This window comes from Geotrypetes seraphini, chromosome 7 (assembly GCF_902459505.1).
Source record: "Geotrypetes seraphini chromosome 7, aGeoSer1.1, whole genome shotgun sequence".
Classification (NCBI taxonomy): domain Eukaryota; kingdom Metazoa; phylum Chordata; class Amphibia; order Gymnophiona; family Dermophiidae; genus Geotrypetes; species Geotrypetes seraphini.
The window spans coordinates 75825141-75851924 of record NC_047090.1 but is presented as its reverse complement, the minus strand read 5'-3'; the positions used below and the strand labels follow the sequence as shown (position 1 = coordinate 75851924).

The following is a 26784-nucleotide window of genomic DNA, read 5'->3' as shown; positions in this document are numbered from 1 at the left end:
ACTATAATCCGCCTTGAAAATTATGATCATATTACTCCTTACTACCTATATTGGCTGTTGATAGAAGTTCATATTTTAAATTGGCGTTTATTTTTAAGATTTTATATGACTTAAGTCCCTCATATTTAATGGAGCTGATTAATTGACTGGCAGTTGCCAGATTACATCTTGTTCACCATTGGAATTTATTATCATTCCCAAGTTTTAGAAATGTGCTATTTTAAGAAAAGTTTTTAGTCTTTCTTTTATTATATAGCTCCCTCTTTTTGGTCATTGCTCCCATTAGAGAGAAGTTTTTTGCCTTCCTTTGCTCATTATAAAAAGGCAAGCAAAACTTATCTCTTTAAAAAGTATATATTGCTTTAATTTTTTTGTATTAGTTTATTATAGTTTATTAGCTGAAATGATGTTAACTTCTGAGACATATGTTCTAACTTGTTCTTGATGTGATCCGCTTAGAACTTATTTGACAATTAGTGGAATACAAGCAATTGTAACTGTATAGAGCAGAAAAAGGTGGATGCAACTATTAAAAGGATATGTGCAAGATCAACAGACTCTGAATTCATTAAAATTCATGTAGTGACCATTATATGCTATAGGATAGAACAGTGGTTCCCAACCCTGTCCTGGAGGACCACCAGCAAGTCGGGTTTTTGGGATAACCCTAATGAATATGCATGAGAGAGATTTGCATATAATGGAGGTGACAAGTCTGCAAATCTGTTTCATGCATATTCATTAGGGCTATCTTGAAAACCTGACTGGCTGGTGGTCCTCCAGGAAAGGGTTGGGAACCACTGGGATAGAGAACATGTTTAAGGTCATCCTCTGGCCTCTTATCTGGATGTCAGTTTTTGAATGGTGTGGAGAATTTATGGCTCCCTCAGTAGTCAGTAGTGCCATCTATACAAAGTCCTGAATGGAGACAGACCAAGCTATCTAAACCAGGGCTGCCCAAGTCCGGTCCTCGTTTTCAGGATATCCACAATGAACATGCATGAGAGAGATTTGCATACCAAGAAGGCAGTGCAGGGAAATCTCTCTTATGCATATTCATTGTGGATATCCTGAAAACCTGGCCTGCCCGTAGATCTCGAGGACCAGACTTGGACAGTCCTGATCTAAACAATCGCCTAATCAGGAATAATACATCCAGACTAAGGAGAATACAGGCACTCTTTACCCACCCCTCAGTCAAAGGCATACAAAGCAAAAAACTATAAGACGGACTATTAGCAATGCCCAGGCCAATTCTTTTGTAAACTGCCTAGAACTGAAAGGTATTGGCAGGATAGAAGACACCAATGTAATGTAATGTAATAAATCTTTTTACTTTTGCGAGGCCATCCTTTGGGCCGATTAGGGAGACTTCTCTAAAGGACATCACCTGTCTGAATTGTACTTGACAATAAAAATTAAGAAGTGTGAATAGCACTTGTTATCCATTTCAAAGTCCTGTTAGACAATGAATTTGCTTATGTTTTAAAAATAAATATTATATCCCGCAGCCAAAAGTGAGACGTTGGTAAAATATTCACATTAATATATATCATTCAATGTCCATTAGCCTCTAAATTTCCTCATTTCATTCTATCAGGGCTTCAGATATGCCATTGGCTACCAGACATTTTCCATGGTTACCACATATATTTTTTGGCTATGGCTTCTTCACTAGCCCCATTATACTCTTTTTTTTTTTTTTTTTCTTTCATGTTTTTGCTTTTTTACCAAACTTTAAAGTGCTCCGTGTAAAAGCTAATAACTTAATCCTTATATAACTTTTAAAACTTATCTTAGTTTAGTCCTTTTTCTTTAATCTTTATCTCGTCGGGAAGGGACTTGTCATTTCGACATGTTTCACCCTTAGGCTGCTTCAAGAAAAGTCCCCCCTTTTAAACTGACAACTAACCCACTCATCTTCTTTCTCCTCCATAGTGATTCCTCTGTCCTATTAATCTCTTTCTCAACAACGCATTTCCGATCCTATTAACTCTCTTCTTCCCCCCTCTTAAATTCAATCAATTTGTACCTCGCTTAATCTATTGTAAACCGCATAGAACTTAACGGTATTGCGGTATATAAGATGTTGTTATTATTATTATTAAAGCTTGTCTGTACCATTCCGATCCACATAATATAGTAGCTTCTTCTAAATTTTCAGTGTTACAATCTATGTATATCTATATATGGCTTTATTTATGACCATTTTCTGTCCCTAAGTAAAAGTATCCTTTTTGTATAACATCCATTTCTAAAGGACAGCACAAACTGCATTGTTTTTGAAATTGGATATTGATATCCTCATTATGGCTGTTTAGATCTAAACATGATTTTTCTTTCTCTGCCTTCCTTAACCTGCCAAGAATAATTGCCAGGGTAATGCAGAAAGTAACTACTGAACATAGATGTTCACAATTAGTAGCCCATCAGTTTCATTCTTAACTGATTTGGAGGGGCTTTTTCGAAAAAAACATCTTAAGTCCAACTTGGACATTGACAGCTGTACGCCCAAAGTTGGAGGAGCAAAAATGGCCATTTTCGAATGGCAAACTGCAGGACATCCAAATATAATTTTTGTTGTTTTTTTTTGCAAATCGTTTACTTAGATGTCTTGGTCACCGGGATATTTAACTTTATACCCCATTTTCGATCAGAAAAAGAACCATGTTGAAAACATCCTAATCCTGACCTTTTGGATGTGGGTGGGGCCAGCATAGTAATGGACTGGCCACATAGACATACCGACAGAGTAATGGGACACCTTTGAGGGTACTGCTCTGAACTTCACCCAAAGGGTGCCAGCTGTATATCTCACCATAATCCCCTTATAATTTAGGGTGAGCCCCCGACCCCCTCCCCCAAACTTACTATACCCTCCTGTGTACCACCCCAGTAGCATTTATGGATGCAGGTGGCACCAATATGGCAGTATAGTAGGTTTTGGGTGGACTTACACATTCTACCATAAATGTATTGGTTAGAGTAGGGTTACCAGCCATCCAAATTTCCTCAGACATGTCCTCCTTTTAAGGACATGTCTGGGGATCCGGACAGCTTTTCAAAACCCGACACTTTGTCCGGGTTTTGAAAAACTTCCAACAAATCCCCGTCGGGCAGGAGGGCATCCGCGCATGCAGCAGGGGGGTGAGGCTAGGGCAGAATTGTGGGCGAGAATGGGTGGAACTAGGTGGGGCTAGGGGTCCGGATATTCCGTTTGGAAAATATGGTAACCCTAGGTTAGAGGGCTTAAGGGCTTTAGGTCCTCCTCTCTTCTATTCACTAGCTCACTCGCCAGACTACTAGGTTTCCCCATACTAGATACTGCTGTTTTAGACAGGTTATGTACCTGTTTGTTCTCATTTTTGTGTGGTGGAAGGGAGTTAGTGAGCACTGGGGGAGTGTGGGGGTGTCTTACCTTGATGTATGCAGTGGTCATCTGGTCAGTTTGAATACCTTTGTGGCACTTAGACCCTTCTAAAACTGGTCTAGTTCCAAAAATATAAGTTCCATCCAGGATGTCTTGCAAAATGTGTGATTATCACTGTAAAAATAACTTGGATATAATGAAATATCAGTAGTAATATATAGCAACACTTTTACTCTAATTGCTGCATAAATGGCAAGTTCAAAATTAACAGGACAGCCCAGGCTCTGCAACGGATTGATAAAGAAGGAAAAAGCCTCAGACAAGGGCCCTCCCACCTCCACCAAAAATGTGTTTTTTCTTAAAAGTTTCTTAAAGGTTAAGCGGTCACCTCATTGGCAAAAAACCTTCCTCAAAATTGAAGAGACTGTGCTGTACTGTTGAAGACACAAAGAGATAGATGAAAATTGTTTCAGGTTATCTTTAGCTGATCGGTACACCATAAATGCCAAGTTCAAAATTAATAGTACAGCACAGAATCTTTTCAATTTTGAGGAAGGTTTTTTGCCAATGAGGTGACCGCTCAACCACCTTTAAAGAAACTTAAGAAAAACCACCTTTTTGGTGGAGGTGGGAGGGCCCTTGTCTGAGGCTTTTTCCTTCTTTATCAATCCGTTGCAGAGCCTGGGCTGTCATGTTAATTTTGAACTTGCCATTTATGCAGCAATTAGAGTAAAAGTGTTACTATATATAGATATATACACATACACATACACATACACATACATACATACATACATACATACGTATACATGTGTTAGACATGGATGTCTTGCAGTGATAATCATATATATATATATATGTCTTGCAGTGATAATCATATACAGTGGTACCTTGGTTTACGAGCATAATTCGTTCCAGAAGCATGCTCGTAGATCAAGTTACTCGTATATCAAAGCGAGTTTCCCCATAGGAATGAATGGAAACTCGCTTTGATTCGTTCCACCAAACCCCCCCCCACCCGAGGCTACCGGCACTGCTCCATCACCCCCTCACCCCCCCCGCTCTAACCGGCATCGCACCCCCCGAACCGGCATCGCAACACTCCCCCCGCGAACGCCCCACCCCCACGAGAACCGCATTGCACCCCCGTGCTGAAAGCGGCATCCGCCCGCCCTGCCTCTCAAACATGCTCCTTACCCCTTCTGCTGGTTGTGAGAGTGAAAGCAAGTTCCTGCCTCTTGCCTGGGCTGGGCCTTGAGCATTTGCACATGCTCAAGGCCTTCTGGCTCTCAAGGCCCGGCAAGACATCCATGTCTAACCTGCCCTTGGAAACGCCCAAAGCCTGCCCTTAGCATGCCTCCACCATGCCCATCTCATGCTCTGGACGCAGGAACACCTTGCTAGAAGTACAGAAAGATGGTTTTGATTATCAGCACTTGGACGTCCTAACGATTGGGATGTCCAAGTGCCGATTTAGAATGCTTTGTGGACATCTATGTTTTTTGATTATGAGCCTGATAGTATATTGCCAATTTCCTTTATATACTTTTAAAATTTGAAACAGTACAGAGAAGCTACATATTTGTTAAAGAACAGAAAAAAAAAAATCTAGTACTGCTGCTTTAATAATTTTTGTTAATATATACTTTCTAATTTTAAATATTTGATTTTGCAGGTCCTTCAATAATTAATTAAAAGTTACAATTGAATCATATAGTTTTACTCACAATATTTGATTTTTCAACCAAGAAAAACAGTATCATAAAGCAGTTGTGTTTATAAATAGAAATGAAAGGATATAAAATTGTATATCCTCAGTAAATAGTTGGGATATTAATTGATGTTTAAATTTTATGGTTTAAACTATGGACTGAGAAAGTATTTAACACGTGCCTTAGACCAGGTCAGTGCACGCAAGTGTGTTTCTTTACATTCACAAACCCTCTGTTTTCAACTTCACTGACTTATTTGCTTTGGTGTGCTTCTTCTTCTTGCCTCTGTCTTGTTGTTAGAACATCTTAGATTTTCTGTGTGCTGTGTGCTCCAAAAGCGTTCTTACGTTATGTTGTGTTTTCCAGTTCATATGTGTTGCTCAACTGTAAACACTGTTTAAATATGCCTTCTCTAGATTTTCTTTTGCTTAATGGAGGTAAAATAATTGAATTTTGTTGAAACTGAAATGATGTGTCATTCAGCTTCTTATCTCTCTGTTACAAAGAGTAAAAAGGAAGTACTGTGGTAGCTCACCAAAAAATGAAATCAGTTTATAGAAAACCAACCAACCGATCTGTAGCTCATCTTGCAACATTTCGTAGGCAATTGAAGGCATATTTTTCCTCATAGGCCTTTCTGTAAATAATTCAATGTATACATGCAATGTTCTTTTGTTGCGATGGTGTTTAGGCATCAGACTCATAATTATGAGCAGTACTGTTTTCTGTTGAATGCAGTTTATCTTTTTATGTGTTTATTTTTATATATTTGGCTTTTTTGTTTGTTTGTTTTTCAATTTTTATTAGCATTTTATAATAAAAACAATAACAATATAATCACCACAAGAACACCACTGTAGAATAGTACAACCACTCGATATAGCCCACAGAGTAATCAGTGCACAATTATACCCCAATCCCACAGCCCATCATATAATACCATATAATAAAATAAAATAAAATAAAAAGAAAACAAGAAAAGCATCAACATAATACTCACTATGCGGAAGTCCCAAAGAGACTCCCAAACAACCACCCTACCCCTTCCCCCCTAATCCCCCCCTCCCCCACTCTACAAAAAGATAGGATCAAATACAATGAAAAATGTTGTCCCAAGTCCGCTTCTGATTGTCATAATAACCATAATGCTTAGCAGCTAAACATTCCATCTGAGCAAGTTTTCGCAATTTTTCCAACCATTCATCTTCTGGTGGAGCAATTAACTTCTTCCAATACTGCGCTATCAAACATTTGGCTGCTGCCAACCCCATTCGGACCAATTTTGTCTGCCAAGGAGCTTCTCTAACATTATGTAACCCGAGCAAACACACCTGAGGTACAAGTTGTATCGGATCCTGAATCCATCCTGTCAAAGAGCGAGTAACTAGCACCCAAAATTTCTGAATCACCCCACACTCCCACCAAATATGCAAAAAGGAGCCAGGTCCCCTACCACATCTCCAGCAAGAATTAGGAACCAAAGGGTACATAAGATGTAACCGTTCAGGTGTATAATACCAGCGTGTTAAGATTTTATATGCATTTTCTTGAACTAAAATTATATTTGGCTTTTTATGTATTATTTGTGTTTATTTTAATATGTTTTAAATTATGTACCGTATTTTCACGCAAATAACGCGCACCCATATAAAACGCGCACACGGGTATAGCGCGCAGAAATCACGATGATATGTACAAAAACTTTGGTATACCGCGCTCACGGGTATACCGCGCATGCTGCCCAACGCTCCTTTCGCCCGCCCTGACTTTCCGTGCGCTGTCCCGACTCTCCGTTCACCCCCCCTGACTTCCGTGCACTGTTCCCCCTTGAAGGTCTGTCCCCATCCTGAAAGCCTGATGCCCCCCCCCCGACGTCCGATACATCCCTCCCCCCGAAGGACCGCCGACTGCCCAACAATATCGGGCCAGGAGGGAGCCCAAATCCTCCTGGCCACGGCGACCCCCTAACCCCACCCCGCACTACATTACGGGCAGGAGGGATCCCAGGCCCTCCTGCCCTCGACGCAAACCCCCCTCCCCCCAACGACCGCCCCCCCCAAGAACCTCCGACCGCCCCCCCAGCCGACCCGCGACCCCCCTGGCGACCCCCACGACCCCCCCACCCCCCTTCCCCGTACCTTTGGTAGTTGAGCCAGAAGGGAGCCCAAACCCTCCTGGCCACGGCGACCCCCTAACCCCACCCCGCACTACATTACGGGCAGGAGGGATCCCAGGCCCTCCTGCCCTCGACGCACACCCCCCCCCCCCCCAACGACCGCCCCCCCCAAGAACCCCCGACCGCCCCCCCAGCCGACCCGCGACCCCCCTGGCGACCCCCACGACCCCCCCACCCCCCTTCCCCGTACCTTTGGTAGTTGGCCGGACAGACGGGAGCCAAACCCGCCTGTCCGGCAGGCAGCCAACGAAGGAATGAGGCCGGATTGGCCCATCCATCCTAAAGCTCCGCCTACTGGTGGGGCCTAAGGCGCGTGGGCCAATCAGAATAGGCCCTGGAGCCTTAGGTCCCACCTGGGGGCGCGGCCTGAGGCACATGGTCGGGTTGGGCCCATGTGCCTCAGGCCGCGCCCCCAGGTGGGACCTAAGGCTCCAGGGCCTATTCTGATTGGCCCACGCACCTTAGGCCCCACCAGTAGGCGGAGCTTTAGGATGGATGGGCCAATCCGGCCTCATTCCTTCGTTGGCTGCCTGCCGGACAGGCGGGTTTGGCTCCCGTCTGTCCGGCCAACTACCAAAGGTACGGGGAAGGGGGGTGGGGGGGTCGTGGGGGTCGCCAGGGGGATCGCGGGTCGGCTGGGGGGCGGTCGGAGGTTCTTGGGGGGGGCAGTCGTTGGGGGGGAGGGGGGTTTGCGTCGAGGGCAGGAGGGCCTGGGATCCCTCCTGCCCGTAATGTAGTGCGGGGTGGGGTTAGGGGGTCGCCGTGGCCAGGAGGGTTTGGGCTCCCTTCTGGCCCGATATTGTCGGGAAGTCGGTGGTCCTTCGGGGTGGGGGTGCGAGTGGTCCTGCCGGGGGGGGGGGGGGTGTATCGGACGTCGGGGAGTCGGCCGGGCAAGAGGGCTTGGGCTCCCTCTTGCTCCGATCGTGGATGCGGGTGCGGGTGGGAGCGCGTGCGAGCGGTCGTTCGGGGTGGGGGTGCGAGCGGTCCTGCTGGGGGGGTGAATCGGGCGTCGGGCGGGGTGGGAACTATGTTTTAAAACTTTTGTATACCGCGCTCACGCATATAACGCGCGAGGGGTATGCGCGGTAGGTAAAAACGCGTATAACGCGCGCGTTATATGCGTGAAAATACGGTAAATTGTAATTGTGTGCACCACCTAGCATCATTATAGTGCCGGTTACAAATCTTTTAAATAAATAAATAAATAAATAAAATTAGTCGGTAGAGCATGACTGTAAGGCTACAGAATTTTTCAAGTGCAAACTTTTGAGATCTCGGATCTTTTGTTTTGGCAAGTTAACTTGTAAAGGTATCGGCTCTACTCAGCTAGTTTGACATTTTTTAACCACTTTTGTTTGTTAATTCTCCCCTTGCATTGGTAGAATGACATTCCTGCTTGTGCTATGACTAACGGAACATATAATATAAGGACATAAGAACTGCCGTTGCTGGGTCAGAGCAGTGATCCATCGTGCCCAGCAGTCCGCTCCCGTGGTGGCCCCTAGTTTAACTGAGTATTGGATAGTGCAAAAAATTTGTCAACTCATTTGGTAGGTTGGAAGGGGCTATATAAAACATTTAAAATCAGAATATATGTTTTTTTTAACGCCCTACCCCCAACATTCTGCAGTATATTTTAGTTTTATGACAATTTGGTAATATAAAATGAAGGGATGATATTGACTGACACTTCTACCATCATGCATAGGAGCAAGATAGAAATCTTCACATATGAATGATGTCATTGGATGGAGCCTGATTTGAAAATTGCCTCGGAAGCCGTGCATGATCTCCTATATGCTGGCTGTCCCCCCAATTCCTTTTTTTTTTTTTTTTGCAGAACTCAGGTGCAGATTCTCAAACCTTTAACGCTATGGTTTAGCCTGCATGCATTTTAGCTGCGGATTATCAAAACGGATTATCTCTGTCTTTAGCGACATTTCTAGCAGTCTCCGACACTGATGTACAAATGGGCTCTTCAACATTGAAATGAACACTCTGGTGGATTCTTAAAAAAATACCGAGCCATTTTCTAAAAGCGGCATCAGCTTTTGGCAACAAAAATAAGCAACTGGGCCAGGCCTGCCGGTACAGTGACTGCACTGCTTTAAACCCCGGCGTGGCAGTGTCAGAGACTGCTAGAAAAGCAGCAGTGGCGACGACCCACTCCAGCTGCCAAGTGAAACCACCGCTACTGCTGACCCCCTGCAGCGGGAGAGATGCCCACTCCCGTTGCCAAGTGAAACAACCACCGCCGCCCGCCACTCCTACAGCAGGAGAGATACCCACTCTCTCTCGCTGCCATACAACACCCTCCCTGTCTCCAACGCCCTTCCCCCTTACCTCTATGTAGATGTCCGACTAGAGGGACGCGGATTCCCTCCAGCCTGCTGGCCTGCTGTTTCAAAATGGGCCTTCCCCTCCCCGGTGCATCCTGGGATGCACCAGGGAGGGGCCTGAAGCTCTGATTGGCCCAGATTTTATAAGGCCCCTGAGCCGTCTCTTCTCCAAGCTGAAGAGCCCTAGCCACTTTAGCCTTTTCTCATAAGGAAGTCATCCCATCCCTTTTATCATCTCTGTACCTTTTCTAATTCTGCTATATCTTTTTTGTTGTTCATTATTTACATCACTTGCACATATATTGGATTTTAGCCCTTGTATTGGGTTTAATCATATGCATCAATAAACTTTTAACTTTTTATCAAGAACATCAACTCCTACTCGAGGATTGATTACTTCCTGATCAGCAATAACCTCTTGAATAGTGTCTCTCACTCTGTCATTAATGAAATTTCGGTATCAGATCATGCTGCCATTGAGCTCACCTTTGAAGGCTCTACACTGTCAAAAAAGGGAATGGTTTGGCGGTTCAATAATTCCCTACTTCAAGATGCTGAGTTTGTGAAGCTTATCAAATCAGCGATAAACGAGTTCTTTGAATTTAATTCCCCTGATGATGTAGCTTGGCCATTATTATGGGATGCTCTTAAAGCCACTATTAGAGGGACTATCATCTCATATCAGGCTCGTCAATCCAAGCTGTTAACTAAACAACTTACTGATCACGAAAAAGCAATTAAAGATTTGGAAAAACGTCACCAAGCCAATCCAGCAGATATGAACTCTCTGAAATTATTACATCAAGAGAGATTGTCCTATAATCTACTACTCAGTAAAAAAGCAGGAAACGCTATCTTTATGCAAAAAGCAAATTATCATTGCGATTCCAACAAAGCTGGTAGTACCTTAGCTCGTTACTTAAAGATTCAGGAGGAAAGATTAAATATTTCTTCTATCAACATGACTAATGGTAAACTTACGGCTGACCCTCAATTAATCTCTCAAACTTTCAGCCAATTTTATGAAAAATTATATACATCGGAAATTTCCCAGCCTGATCCCTCTAGGATACTAACAGACACTTTGCATCCTACTCTCTCACCAGAAGACAACGTTCTCCTATCTTCAAACATCACTGAAACGGACATTTGCACTGTATTACATCACATGGCAAAGAGGAAAGCTCCAGGACCAGATGGCTTCACTTCGGAATTCTACTCGACTTTTCAAGAGGTGTTATCACCCCATTTAATTAAACTATATGACTACTTCATTCGAACTGGAGATGTAAAAGGCACATTCACAGAAGCGAGTATAATTGTGATACCTAAGCCTGGCAAAGATCATTTACAGGTCTCCAATTACCGTCCATTGGCTATGATCAATGTGGACGCGAAAATATACGCGAAAATATTTGCAACTCGCCTGCAGACCTTGCTTCCTAAATTAATTGGACCTGATCAAAATGGCTTCATGTTAAATAGGCTTTCGAGTGACAATTCACGAATGTTTGCAAATGTAATTCATCATGCCAATCTCTCTGACTCTCCATTACTCGCCCTAGCCTTAGATGCTGAAAAGGCGTTTGATAGAGTTGAATGGGACTATCTTTTTCTGACTCTAAAATGGTTTGGCTTTGAAGACTCTATCATTCGCATGATCAAAGTTCTTTATTCGGCTCCTACAACCAATGTGAGGATTAATGGCCATACTTCTGCCCAATTCAAACCCACCAGAGGCACGAGACAAGGGTGCCCTCTTTCACCCCTATTATTCAATCTAGCTCTGGAGCCCTTTCTACATTCCATCCGGGTCAATGACAATATCCGTGGGGTTAAATGCAGAGATTGTGAAGTGAAGTTCTCTGCCTATGCGGATGATGTCCTTCTATACATCACACCTGACTCCATTCCTGCTTTGCTCTCGCTTATTGATGAATACGCAGCGGTTTCGGGTTATAAACTTAATAACAGCAAAACGGAACTCATGCCTCTGAATCCTCTAGTTCAACAATGCTTGCTTAAACAGCACGGTTTCCGATGGTCTGACACCTCACTGAAATACTTAGGTATACCTTTTGGTAAAACGCTAGATTCCACCCTAGAGAACTGTTCATCTCATCTCCTACAGATCATCAAAGATCTAATCAATAAATGGCATCCTCTAAATCTCACGTGGTGGGGGAGATTAGAATCTATTAAGATGGTACTAACGCCTAAAATATTGTATACATTGAGTATGCTGCCTGCCCTTTTACATCTCTCCGTTTATAAAAGACTAGAGTCTGTCTTAGTTAAATTCCTATGGAATAACCACACGCCCAGGATTGCTTTACATAAATTGAAACAATCCAAAGAGTATGGAGGAGTGAAATTCCCTGACTTGCTGGACTACCATCTTGCTTTCTTGTCACGTCAAGGAACTCGTTGGATGCTATCTGATACTATTTTTGATCAAAATACATCCTGGCTCACTTTTGAAAAGGCTAGATTCCATCCTTATAGCTTACAGCAGCTCCCCTTTATGATACCACACACGTCTTTGGATATTCGGGATCACTTATTGCTGTCCATGATTCAAGTCTTCAAACAGTTGGAATCTATGTTAACCACTCGCTGGATGGATACGCTGAATGCTCCCATCTGGCGTAACAAGTCCTTTTGCATACAAAATGCCATCATTGATTGGAAAGTGTGGCAAATAGCTGGAGTGCATTGCATTAAACAGATATATAATGGCAATGAATGGCTGCCCTTTGATCAGTTATGTACCATGGTTGCTTTACCCAGATCTCAACAATATCGCTGGCTGCAACTGAGGCACGCCATGGCCAACCAATTCAAAACCAAGCCTCTGATCATGGATACCCCCGATATAATCGCGCTCTGTCAATCAATGGCGAACCATAAAAAGGAAGCCTCTAAATGGTTTAAGTTCTTACGTCTACACAAAATGCAACGTCCTTTTGAAACTGAACTTAAATGGGCACGAGACTTACAATTCACTCCAAGTGACGACCAATGGGAATATTTGTGGTCACGTACTCATATCATATGCAGAGCTGCGGTATTTCTCCAAACCTCCTTCTTCTTAATGCATAGGGCTTACTGGACCCCAAGTCGTCTGGCTCGTTTTCAACATGGTACAACAGATAAATGCTGGTCCTGTGACTCTTCGCAGGGCACGCTTAGACATATGCTGTTTGACTGTCCATTACTCCACACCTTCTGGACTAGAGTACTCGCTGACATTAATAGCCTCTTACAGGTGCCCATTCCACACACATATCGCACTATCATCGCTGGAAGTATTAATCGACCTGATCTTTTTGCCAAAGACTCTGATTGCCTTATCCATATACTTTTGCTCATAGCTATCAAAATCATACTCACCAATTGGAAAAATCTAGATAATGTAAGTTATGATAACTGGTGGAACTCTGTTTGCTTGACAATTAAATATGAAAGAATTGTTGCTGAAAGATCTGATAGATTGCACAACTTTGATAGGTTATGGGGCCCATTACTCCAACATGTTGGCTTCATCCCAAATGTTAGTTCACAAAACTCATAGTGGTAAACCTTATGTTAATCTTCTCTCTTTGACTTTACTTCATTGAGATTACTGTTATGTATTAACTACTTATCCTCTTCACTCTGTGATAGTGATGCACCTTAATGCAATGCTTTTCCTTATAGTACAGTATACGGATGTTACCTTTTTTGTACTTCTTAAACGTATCATGACCTGATTATTCTACCTTTTATTTTTACTCCCTACTCCTTTCGGTTCCTAGACATATGTACTATATTGTGTTCATGAACCTGTGCTTTGGTCTATGCAATTGTAATTCCTCTACATGAACTATACTGTATTGATTGCGTTATTTGTTTATGCTTATGTTTTTTCTACAAAACTTTAATAAAACTTACTGAACTTAAAAAAGAACATCAACTCCACAGTTTTTGTCTTGTTTTTGGTTCCCATCTTTACCTGTGGAATTGTTGGGTGCTCCTTTGTTGATAGCCTTAGTTTAGAATCTTTTTGCCTCATTATTCTTTGGGACCTGTGTATTTGTTGTTTTTCATTATCCATTGGGTGGTTATATTTTTCCCTTTTTAAAGTCTCATAGTTGAAGTTATTTTAGAAGCATTTTTGGGTTTCATATGTAAATAAACTGGATTTAAACATCTATTTTGCATAAATATCTAAAGCCCAATTTTACAAAGCTAGAATGTATATGTCTAATACTTTAAGGCACATATCTTGTAAGAGGGTGTGGTCTGGGTATGTTTTGGGCAGGACTAGGACAAGCCTGGAACATAGGGTTACCAGACATTTGAATTTACCCAGACACGTCCTTTTTTATTGGACTGTTCAGGTGTCCGGACAGCTTTCTACACTCTCTGGGTGTATTCTCCCCATCCCCCACCTTCCTCCTCTGGCTCCATTGAAATTTAATCTTCAGGCTGGCCAACAGCAGCAGCGAGGTGAAACTGCTGCCATCGGCCTGTTCCGGAAGCCTTCTTTCTGGAGTGACTTCCTATTCCTGCTTAGGTGGGGTGCTCCAGAAAGAAGGCTTCTGGGGAAGACCAATTGTAGCAGGCTCATCTTGCTGCTGCCGGCCAGACTGAAGTTTAAATTTTGATAAGGATGTAGGTGGGGGACAGGGATGAGCCTTAGAGAGAGAGAGAGAATCACCATCCCTTGGGAGCACCCGTGGGGAGTGGAGTTGGAGGGAAGGAGAAAGAGAAGTGCCTATGGAGATGGGGAGAGAGAGAGAGAGAGAGAAGCACCTGCTGGAAGATGGGGGGAGAGAAACACTAAAAGGGTACAGAAGATGGGAAAAGGGGCTAAGGAAATGGGTGAAAAGTGGGGCATGTGTCCTCTTTTTATACTTCACAAATAATAATAATAATAACAACTATATTTTGTATACCGCAATACCAGTAGTTCAGAGCGGTTTACAGAGGAAGAGACTGTACATAGAAAGCGATGTTACAGAAGGTATTGTCATTTACATTAGTAAAATAATTCGAATTACATTAGTGAGCCGAGAGAGGTTAGGAGTAATCGGGAATGTGACGGATATACAATAATTTCTCAGAGATGCAACCAGTTGGGAAGGAGTCAAATAAATTTGTCAAATAGGTAGGTTTTGATTGATTTCCTGAAGGATTGGTAGGAGGGTGTATTTGAAATGAGGGAGGTTAGACATTTATTCCATTTGCCAGCTTGGAATGACAGAGTTCTATCAAGGAATCTCTTGTAGATGCAGCCTTTTGGGGAGGGGAAGGTAAACAGTTGGGCATTCCGTGTGCAGGTAGTGCCTGGGAATGCAAAATGGTGCGATAGGTAGATCGGGGATGAGCCTGTTAAGGTTTTGAAGCAAAGGTAGGCAAACTTGAAGATGACACTTGCCTCTATTGGCAACCAGTGAAGTTTTCTGTAGAACAGGCTTACATGGTCCAACTTTTTGAGACCATAGATGAGACGGACGGCTGTATTCAAATATGATAACCCTGCTAAAACTTAAACAGATATTTGTCATTTCAGAAGGGGAATGTACATGTGTGCTCAAAAAGATTGATATTGGAATTTATATCTGCTACCTGAGAGGTCTAGATTTCAGAAATGTACTCCTATTGAGCAAGACTCCACTGGAGAGATTAAAGAAGCTTGCCATCTTAATCCCCCAGTGGTTGAGGTGTTTGACAGCTTCAGGAAACATAAACTTTTAAATTTCAACACAGAAATATGCTATTTGTTTGTAGTTTGTAATTTTTATATACCTATTAATAAGAATAATAGAAGCAGTTTTCAAATCAGCTTTTCAAAGCTAAAAACACATCAAGTTACCCCTAACAGCTTCAATGCATAAAATCATTTAAAAATATATTTTTTTAAATTTCATAAATGTTTATGTACCCATTCTGACCCATTCATTTTTTTGGACTTTTATGATTTTAAAATGAATGCTCCTGATGCACATAACCAGTGCCTAAACATCCATTTCACCACATATTTTAGAAAAGGCCCCTTGTACAGGAATTGTATTGATCAGGAGACTTCTGTTTAGCTTCAGTCAGCAAAAAAAAAATTCAAACAAAAAAAATCTTGTATTGCCTAGGTAGTTATCTGGAAAAGTTATGGACAGAGCAATAAGTGTAAAGGAATAAAATGAATAGTTAATTGTTTTTAATTATACCATTCATTGATAAGTATTCATAGATTTACTGATAATCTATGTATTTCATAGTAAGAAGATGATCTGATTTGATAAGTTATCAATATGAACTTAGCTTATGGTTTGTGTTTTGAACCTGAAACACAGTGTCTGCAAAAGTCTACTATTTCATAGAAGTGTTCAGATTCCTAGAAAAAAGTCCATGATCTCAGAGCTTAAACTCCCTCAGCTATTTTAGATTGATAATGAAAAATTTAGTTTGCAAGGAATCTTTCAGTGTGTTGGGTTTTTGTTGTTTTGTTTTTTGTAATACATCTGTGGAGTCCATATGTAGAGGTACCTTGTAAAAAGAAAAAAAAAAAAGGATAATGAAAAATGGAGAAGGAAGGGAGTAATTCTTATTCATTCAGCCAGACCAGGCCAAAATGTATGGAGTATGTCTGTCAGCCAGGGCTGTGGAGTTGGAGTCGAGGAGCCGGAGACAATTTTGGGTACCTGGAGTCAGAACCATGGGTATCAGAAACTGAGGAGTCTGAGTCGAAAGATTTATCTACTGACTTCACAGCCCTGCCGTCAGCCATCAGATTGAGAGAGCATTAAGAGCTGTAAGCCCCACTTTATAAGGTACAGTATAGGTACAGCACTCCAGTATTCTCTGACTCTAGCAGATGGTGGCACTCATCCTATGCACAGGGCCGGATTAACCAATAGGCCCAGTAGACACGTGCCTAGGGCCCAAAATGATCAGGGGGGCCCGATGAAGGAGGGCATCAACATTGTTTTTTTCCAAATGGTTGGGTCCCTCCAGCATTGATCGGCAACGCCCGCCCCCCCCCAATCTGCAATGAGGCTCCCCCCTCTGATCAGCAACATGGGCCCCCCCCCCCATTGACGGAAAGTAAGACAAGCAAGCAATGCAGGTAAGAAAGGCAATGAGAGCTGTAATTTTGCAAGCGGTGCTGCTTGCCCAAAGCTTCCCTCTGACACAGCTTCCTGTTTCCGTCTGGGTGTGTCCGTCGATGGGGGGGCCCGCATTGCCGATCGATGCTTGGGGGGGAGGAGCATCACCATTCTAAAAAAAAAAAATCGGAGTGATTGGTGAGATGGGCCTGGGGTGGAGGGAGAAGGGGACAAGGCAGAACAGATAAGATGATAGATGTGGGAAGAAAGGGGCAGGGCAGATGATGGAAGTGGGGAGAACTTGTGCCCAGCCCTCACCTCCTCACCACTGCTACTGCTTTCCCACATGCTGGATGGGGGGGAAGAAGATAGTTAATGAGATAGTGGAGGGTGAAGGAAAGGGATTGCAAGCTGTGAGCAGACACAGTGAAAAAATAGAAACTGAGGGCTGAATAGTAAGAAAGAATTTAATTTAGACAGAGGCAGAAAATAGAGAAGGAAGACAAGAAAAGAAAAGGGAAGAGAGATGCCAAAGAACGGGTAAGGAGACAGAGAGATCAGATCTGAGTGGAGGAAATGAGAAGAGAGAGAGATGCTAAAAACCACAGGGGGGGAAGGAAGGAGAGATAGAAGCAGAGAGATGCCAGACCATGAAGGGAACAGAGAAGATAATGGATGAGGGGGGGGAGGAGGCAGGAGGAGAAATGGCAGCGGGAGGCAGACATTTTCTGGAAGGGGCAGACAGTGGATGGAAGGAAGAGAATGACAAGAAGATGAGGAAAGTAGAAACCACATGACAAAGGTAGAAAAAAATTCTATTTTTTATTTTTTTGCTATAGGCTAAAGTAGTATATTGTAGCTGTGTTGATAAATGTTTAGAAATAAAAATAGTGATCCTTTTATTGGACTAATTTTTATACATTTTTGATTAACTTTCAGAGACCAAATTCTTCCTCAGGTCAGGACAGGATACTGTAATAGAAGTACAGTGGTATCTCGGAATCCGAACGCCCCAGAACTCAAACGACTTGGAATCTGAACTTTTTTTGTAGTAAATTTTGTTTTGGCATCCGAACACCCTGCACAGTGTATGTATGCGTTTGTGCCCCAGAATCTGAATGCTGCTTTGGAATGTTTGTTAATATTTTACCTTAAAATCCAGTGTATTTCCTATTAAAATTTGAGTTTGTGGGACCCAGGAACAGATTAATCCAGTTTCTATTATCTTCAATGGGAAAAAATTTCTTGGAACTCAAACGGGGTTCTGGAACGGATTAAGTTTGTATTCCAAGGTATCACTATATACTTTACTGACCTAAGGAAAGAGGTTATGACCTCTGAAAGCTAAAAGTGTATTAGTCCAATAAAATGGTATTATCTTATTTTCCATTTTTTGTTTTATTTTTATTTGTTAATTTGTAAAGTGATTTGTTATTTCTCTTTTTTCAAATTTACATCTGCTATCTTTATATTTTGTTCAGGATTGGGGGATATGCACCACTGTTTCTTCACCCCCTAAACTGTACCGTTCCTTTGGTTTGAAGCACAAGCCAGCATGCGGAATGCTCTGCACTGCTCCGATGGTCATAGAATTCTTATGATCGTCAGAACAGCTCAGAACATTCAGTCCGCCAGTGTACTTGTGTGCCTAGGGGCCCTCGAAGATTTAATCCTGCCCTGCCTGTGCACTTCTGGGTTGGTGTGGTATCTTCTGGGCCCAGTTGGAAAGATGTTCATCTGACTGAGTTTAGCAATTGGAACAAAATTCAAGGCTTTCACTACCACACCTTAGAGATAACTGATGGAGTCCAGGTACCCCCTCCCCTAATACAAATTCTTCTTTTGGGGGTTGATTAGTCCCCCCCTCAGTGGAAAAAAAAATGAAGCAAGAAAAATAAGTTTACAGATAGAAGAAGCATACAGGTACAAATTACTATGAAATTAGTCCTTTTTTTTATCCCCAGCCCCCCTCCACACTTTGCCAAGAGTAGAGTCAAGAGTCACTTTGTTTCTCCAGTACTCCGCCTTCCCTCCTTGGCTATGATTGTAGAAGACAGTTGTGGTTATTTTGGTTCCCACAGCCATCAATCCTGGCTCCAGGAATGCTAACATTTCTAGTGAAAGGGCTTTTTTTTACTATGACTGAGGAGTAGAGCATTTTACCACATTTTGAAAGAGCACTCTCATTGCAGGGGGTCAGCATGTGAAATATTTTCCACCTTGTTTGGTTTTTGTGCTAGAAATGATGCAGACTTATAAGCTGGTTTTGCATCGGCCAGCATAGAAGAGAATGAGTGTTTTGTTGCATTTAGGGCTGTAGAACTCTGTTACTAAAGTAATTATTTACAGTGACCCTAATGCAGGGCTAATTCAACCTATGGACCAGGTGGGGAGCTGGTTCAGGATGATGGTGGTGAAAGAGGGCACCAAAATCCTGGTCTAGCACCTCTCCTTCTCTCTTCCCTCCTCCTGTTGGCAGGAGGGGGAAGAGCGAGAGATGCTGGACCAGGATTTGGGATTTTATCATTCTTTTATCACCAGAGGAGGAAGGCTACTGGTTTGTGGAGGGGGGGGGGGCACTGATGTCAGAATTTCCTCATGGTGCCACAGTCCCTTAAGCTGGCCTTGCCCTGTTCTGCAGCAGCTCCTGGAAGTGTGATCAGTCTACAGCTTCATCTGTTGTGAACATGGCTGCAAAGAAGTCAGATAGATCAGACATATCGGGGGGGGAGGGGGAGTTTATTGCTGCTTCTCATAAAAACGTTTCCAGTGCACAGAAGATGGTGGGACAAAAACTATTTTATCTCAGGGTGCTGATAAACTGTTTCTGACAGCTGCACTTCTCTCATAGGTCTCGGACAAGGCCTGTTCTCTTCCAGCACCACACTTGCAGGATGAAGTTATGGCACTGGAGCCTAATCATGTGTCCATTAAAGTATAGGAATTTGTTTTCTCCAGAATTTATTCTACTCCTGTGTAAAGCTTTCTTTATGCAGCAGTCACAAGTGCTAGTTGAAAGCTGTCACTTCAGAAGACATGATTTCAGTGGTTTAGGAAAAAGGTCTTTGATAGGGTTACCAGATTTTACATATGTATGTAAAATCTGGACCCAAAGATCCACCCATTACGCCCATACCATGCCCCAGCTTCGTCCCTAGCCCTGCCCCCCTCAGCCAGCTCGTCTCGGTTGGACGGGCATCCCCCATGCGTGGATGCCGCTCCCGATGTGATCTGCTTTTCAAAACCCGGACAAAGTGCCAGGTTTTGAAAAGCCTCTAAAAAGTAATGCTGCCCGATTCGGGGAAAAACATTTCGATTCGATTCAGCCTATTGAATTGGTTTTTCGATTCGATTTTCCTGCCCAATTGGGTGGTTTGGTTTTTTTCAAACATCCTGGTGGGTTTATTTTACATCCTCTTCACCCCCTTCGCCTTCTCCTAACCACACTGGCACTGTGCTCTAAACAAAATAAACAAACAAAAAAGACTTTTTCTCTCTCTGTTAAATCCTAGCTCACGTTTGCGGTCTAACACCAGCTCTGGCAGGATACACATTTCAAATCTGACATATTGTAATCACAAAACAGAAAATAAAATTAGTTTTTCTACCTTTTGTTGTCTGGTCATTCAAATTTTGTTGATCTCAGGCTCTGGTTGTCTTCTGATAACTTGCTTGCCAGGGTCTCCTTCTTTCTTCTTTCTCCCTGCTAACCATCCATCTTCTATCTCTGGCCTCCCCTTCCATTTCCCCTTCCCTCCCCTGGAAGTCTGGCATCTTTCCTTCTTTTCATCTCCCTCCACAGATCCACCTTTTCTCAACTACCCTTTCATCCAGCATCTCTCCCTCCTTCCCTACCACCCCAGGGTCCACCATCTCTCCCTTTCTTTTCCCAACTACCCTTCTATCCAGTATCTCTATCCCCCCCTCCACACCATCCCTTGCATCCAACTTCTCTCCCTTTCTGTTCCTTCCCTCCCTAAATCACATTGTCCATCATCTCTCTCCCTCTCCTCTATTTTCAGACCCATTTCTTCCTCCCCAAAGTCCAGCATATGCACATCTCTTTGAACCCCCCTTCCCTCCCTCCATGTACTTCTATACCAGGGCCCCCCTCACCTGAAGGTCTGTCCCCCCTTGAAGGCCTATCCCCCCCCCTTGAAGGCATATCCCACCCCTGAAGACCAGCCTGTCCCACCCCAAAGGACTGCTCACTCCCCCCCCCCCGGAAGGACTGCGTGTTCCCCCTGGCCTCCCACTGGGTCCGGCTTCCCCCCTGGTCTCCCCGCACTGTTTACCTTCCAGGAACTGCCTGCAAACAAGATCGCGGTGCCTAGTGATCTTTGTACTTCTTCGGAGCTTTTTCCTCTGTCCCGGTCCCCCCCCCTCCTCCTCTGACATCAGGCTGTTCCTGGAAGGTAAACAGTGCGGGGAGGCCAAGGGGGTGGAAGTCGGACGCCGGGGGGGGGGGGAAGCCGACAGCAGCACTTCCCGACTGACCCTCGCCCTCTAAAGCAGGTGGGCAGCTGCCAGTCAATAAGAGCAGCGCTGCCGCTCCTGCTTTAGGGGGCGAGGGGAGAGGGTCAGGCGAATCAGGAAGCTGACTTTTTTGTTGTTGTTGTTGTTTTGAACTGATTCGAATCGATTCACCCGAAGTGAATCGGGCAGCAATACTAAAAAGAGACATGTCCAGGTAAATCCGGTAATCTTAGTCTTTGAACTATTGGAAGAAGGAGAGATTTTGGTTATTAAGAGACAAGATCCTTTGGTGGTTCACTTTTTCAGGAGGGAAAAGCTTTCTGGAATAATTATGCAGGTGCAGGAGGCATTAAGCATTGAGGAACCAACTGCTCAGGTGATCCTCCTTTAGAGAGAATTCCTAAGTCCACTAAAGCCATCAGAGGGAGTTCTTAGGATTGGTCATAATGTCAGAGATTGCATTATTCCACTGGCCTCCCAGGATGATCCTAATGGGAAAGATGCGGTTCTAGAGGGAAGAAAGAAGGAAGTAGGAGGTAGGTTGTGGAGAGAGGTCACTCATGTTGTAGAGGAGAAATAGAAGAAAGCTAGGAATAAGAAAGAGGAAAGAGAAAACGGGGAAAGCATTGGGTCCTTCAGCAGATAACACATAACTGTGTTAGTACATGCTAACAGTAAAGACAACAAGGATTTTCAGGGGGGAAAAACATGAAAAGGAGGCAAAATTGAGATAGATGGCATGGTTAGGCAAATTAGATAGGGCATATGGTCTGTATTTTCCTTTATTTTCCTATATTTCTATTTAGTATAGATAATTTAGAAAAGTATTAACTAAATATTTTAAAATTTCTATACAATTTTCAATTCACTCACTACTGGACAAAATTTGACATAGAGAACATATTCCTCCAGAAATCTTACTTTACTGCATCTTTAGGGTGAGTAGCTTCTTCAATGTTGCATCCTACTGCAATTGGACATAAACAGAATTTCTTTGTTTAAGCTAAAATGTTGCTTGGGTGACTTTATAGTAATCTCAAAAGGCATATATATTATATTTTTTGTTTTCAAACAAAGGAAGAACAGCATGCTAATACGTCTGCAAATTATGATGTGGAGCTTCTTCATCACAAAGAGGCCCATGTAGACTTCTTGAAAAGTGGTAAGTATATAAATATCTCTCCACAGTGTGTAAGAACAGAATCAAATTGGACCATTACTCCACAGGGAAGTTGTTCAAAATCTGTTGGTACGCTTTGTGATTCATCGCCCACTTTCCTCAACTTAGGGAGGCACTCTTGCCACTGATAGCTTTGTCTGATATCTGAAGTAGTGCTGCCCGATTCACAATTCGAATCAATTCACCGATTCATTTCGGGTGAATCGATTCAAATTAATTCAAAAACAAAAAAAAATCGGCCTCCCAATTCATTGTCTGACCCGCCCCTAAAGCAGGATTGGCAGCGCTGCCTCTTGCTAGCCGGCTGCTGTCGCTCCTCCTTTAGAGGACGAGGGGGGAGGGTGCAGGCCTGAGGTAGCGCTGTCACTTCCTGATGGGGTTCGGGGCCGCCTTCTTGCATGGCTGGGTATGAGAGAGCGGGTCGAGTTAAGGAGCCGGGGCGGTCATGCAGCAGGAGAGCCAGACCAAAAGCATGTTCCTGTCACAGGCCCTGGAGAAGATCCTGGCCGACAAGGAAGTGAAGCACTCCCAGCACTCCCAGTTGCGCAAAGCCTGTGAGGTGGCCCTAAGTAAGTCCGAGGGGAGGAGGCGGGCAGCCCTCCATATGCATTCAGGCCCCGTGTTTACTCGGTTCAGGGTTTATTGGGCAAAGGGAGGGTCTGCGCCTCAGCTTAACTTTTGCTCCTGCGCTTGTCAGCCTCTGCGGCCTTCTTTTCAGGCTTCTCCCAGTGTACTGTATCCCAGGCTACCTGCGGGCCTCCCAGCTAACTCCCTTCTATTGCCGACTGCTGATCTGGCCGGGAATGTTCAGAGCCTGGTGCTAGGGATGATGGGATTTGTAGGTTTTTTTAAAAAATAATGAGTAAGCTGAGCAACGGCGTTAAGACTTCAAAAGATGAAAGTTTGAGAGAGGACTCGCTGATGTCCCTAATGGGATGCGAGGGAGAGTAAGGGGAAGGAGCAGGATGGGGGGGAATAAAGTTAACATTTATATTGTCTATTGACAATGTTTTCAGTGAGCATTTGGCATTTGGGAGTTTGAAAGTTTACCCATTTCAGGTTTAGGCACAAGTTAGGGATTTTCTGGTTTGGCACAGGCTTGATTTTTATGACTTGTTTAGACTGGAATCTTGACCTGCTTATCTTACTGTTCAAAGAGTTTTATTGATTTTATAAGCAAAAAATACAATACAATACCAACAATATGCGTGCTCCCAAAAAGGAGGCACATAATAACAATGAGCATTAACACATGTAAAGTGCATCTGTAATAATATAAAATTCCAAAGCCAGTAGATGCATTAAGAGAGGATGAATAAAAGAATCGGGAGGAGAAGTACGAGTGTAGGCATGTTATACAAATCAAAAATAGTAATATAAGGCATTAAAATAGAAAAGGAAATAAGACAAAATAAGTCACAGTATAAGTAAGCGAGCAATTAAAGACCTGCTTATCTTAAACTTTTACTATACCTATTAATTATTTTCTTGTTATTTGTACTGGAAAACGTGACATGGCCCAAGGCCAAAAATAACTCAATTCTCTGTTACCAGAATTCGAGAGTTATGCTTTCCATGTGCCTTGTTATAGTCAGGTAGTTGAACTGGTTTGTCTGCTATAGGAATACAAACATTAGAAATAGAATTAGAAGCATAAAATTAATAATAAGCATTCCTTGGAAGTCAGTAAGCTTATTTATCTGAAATGTCTAGCTTTGTGTAGGTAGCCAGATGCATTTAAGCCATGATATTATTTACACAGATATAGTAGACTAGTTACTGGTAAGCATTAATCCCTGTTTGGCATGCCTTGATCATGTCCGGTATACAAAATGAGTTTTGCCTAATCTATCATGAGCAGAGCTATAATTAAAAGGATTATAGGAGTCCTGAGATGACATGCACAATTTATGGCAATCAGACTACCATGATTTTACAGTTACAGCCCATTAATTTTGGCAATTAATGTGCCATAACTGCAAAGCTTAAAAAAAAACCACCCAATTGGGCAAGAAAATCGAATCGAAAATCGATTCAATAGGCTGAATCGAATCAAAATTGTTTTTTTCCTGAATTGGGCAGCACTAATCTGAAGCAGTAATTTTTTGAAGTAGAGCTACTCATTGTTCTGTTGTTAACTTCAGGGTAATTAGCTATTCCATGTTGGTCCAATTTCCTTTTTAATTCTATCATGTATACCTTTATGTTTCCTGGGTCTGGAGAGTTCAGAATGTCTTTCCATAACTGCAAAAATATAAAGAAGTAGAATCAAAGTTTACCTCATCTCCACAAAAAACTCTTTGTTGCTTTGCTATTATAATTTAAAAACCATCGTTATCTTCTTATTGAAAAATCCCCAACAACTATGAAAGTGATAAGATGTGTGTCCATCTCTGGGAAAAGGTGACTACTAGTCCAAAAGGCATACGAGTCTTGAAACAGTGGGTCATTCCCCTTTACTCGTGAGTTTGTAGAAGGCATCACCTACCTTTTTCGCTCAGTTCCTCTTCCTGCATCTCTGGACTGTACCCCATCTCCTCAGTTTTTCCTTCTACAAGCAAGATGGAAGTTATCTTTCTAATCTGGTTTAGATTTTTTTTGTTTTCAGGTCTTCATTCGAACTGGGAGGTTTGCGATGCTCCAGAGGTTCCAAGTTAGATTGGGACAGCTCTGCCTGAAAAAAGACACAGATTCTGGGGCCAGGCTTCAGTAGCTGGGAGGGCAACCCTTTTAGAAGGAATCTGCCTGGCCAGCCTGTCCTAACACTTAGGAGGCTCGGGAACGATTTCCCTGGGAGCTCACTCCTGGCTTTTACAAGTGCTTGAGCACAGGTAGTGTGGCCCCCTGTCAGTCCTGAGGGCTTTGCACAGCACCAGCACAAGTGTCAGTACAGGCTATTGTAGCCTATGGAAAACATTGGAGTGGTCAAAGTTTCAGAGGTTTCTGGGGCTGGTATTTGGGTCCCCCACCTCCAAATTCACCTTTGTTGAATTTCTGTGCTTTTATTTAACTCTTCCTGGCTATTTTTTAGTGCTTAAACACTGCTGCAGTTGGCCTTCTTGGATTTCCCAATTTGATTTTAAAAGCTTCTATCCGCCTCAAAGCACCTTTTTTTTGTTTTTGGGTTTTTTGTTAGTTTTTTTTAATCATTTCAAATGGACTCCTCCAGGCTGTCTTAATGTGGATTCATTTCAGATTTGTTCTGGATGCCCACCAAGGAGCATCCATGTTCCACGTTCTACGGAGCACTTGTTGGGGGGCAGGAGTGCTTGGCTTAGCTCCCTCAGGTCCCTCTAGGGCAGGGGTGCCCAACACGTCGATCGCGATCGACTAGTAGCCCAACCCGGGCTCCGTGATAGACTCGTGTTGCCGTACTGATCTACTGGGCCAATCAGCCTTCCTCTCCAGTGTTTTCTCTAGGGCCTTTTAGCTGGGCGGTCCGCCCAGCTGTCATCTGCTGCTGCTGCCACTGCTGAAAATTAAAAAAACACAAAAAAAAAACCGGCTTGGAGATTTCAGCCCGTAGCGAACTTATGCTCCGTGGCTCTAACGTGTGCGTGCCGGCTTCCCTTCTCTTCCCTCCGAAACCGGAAGTTATGTCCGGGGGGGGGGGGTAGAAGGGAAGCCGGCACGCACATGTTGAGAGCCCTGAAGTAGAGAATGACACGGTGAAAAAATTGGTCCCCGTCACCGCCCCGTCCCCGTCTCACCATCCTCTGCACCGCCCCGTCACCGCCATTCCCTTCACCGCCCCGTCACCGCCACTGCCACCCCATTCACCGCCCCGTCACCGCCACTGCAACCCCATTCACCGCCCCGTCACCGCTGCATATATAAAAGCCTCAAACGGGTACGATTTTAAATACTTTTCTTTATTTACGTATAAAGGAAACATTCTTTAAAACTTAGTTAAATATTAGTTAACTAGTCTTTAAGCCCGTTAGATTAACGGGTGCTAGAACATATGTGTGTGTGTCTGTCTTTTTTTCTCTCTCTCTCCTTAGCCGCTTTCTTTCTTTCTGCCTTTCTTTTTCCTTGGCTGTCCATCACCACCCCTTGCCTGCTCCCCCTGTCCATTTTCCCTTCCTTTTACCTCCACTGTGTCCACCACCACCCCTTCACTGCTCTCCTTATGCAGCAGCAGCCCTTCTCCCTTTGTTTTACCTCCCCCCTGTCCAGCAGCACCTCTTTCCTTCTCCCCCTGTCCAACATTAGTCCTCCGTTATTTTTTCTTCACCTCCCCTGTCCATCAGCATCTCTTTCCTTCTCCCCCTGTCCAGCAGTAGGCATCCCTTCCTTTTTTATCCTCCCTCCTCCTTCTTATCCCTATGATACTCTTACCTTGCTCTGCCCCTGATCAGAGGTTCCCGACAGCTGCCCAGTTGCACCCATTGGAAAAGTTCCCACTGCCGCATCCCGCACCCCTCCTGACGCGGCTCCCGC

At 43.4% G+C, this 26784-nt stretch overlaps 1 protein-coding gene across 1 annotated transcript in view; it reads left to right on the top strand.

The window, feature by feature from the left end:
• INTS13 (integrator complex subunit 13) overlaps positions 1–26784 on the top strand; it is a 151918-nt gene that overhangs the window by 60201 nt on the left and 64933 nt on the right. The window contains exon 8 of the mRNA XM_033951172.1: positions 22239–22323. Within this exon, the coding sequence (XP_033807063.1) occupies positions 22239–22323 (85 nt within the window). The remainder of the gene's footprint in view (positions 1–22238; positions 22324–26784) is intronic.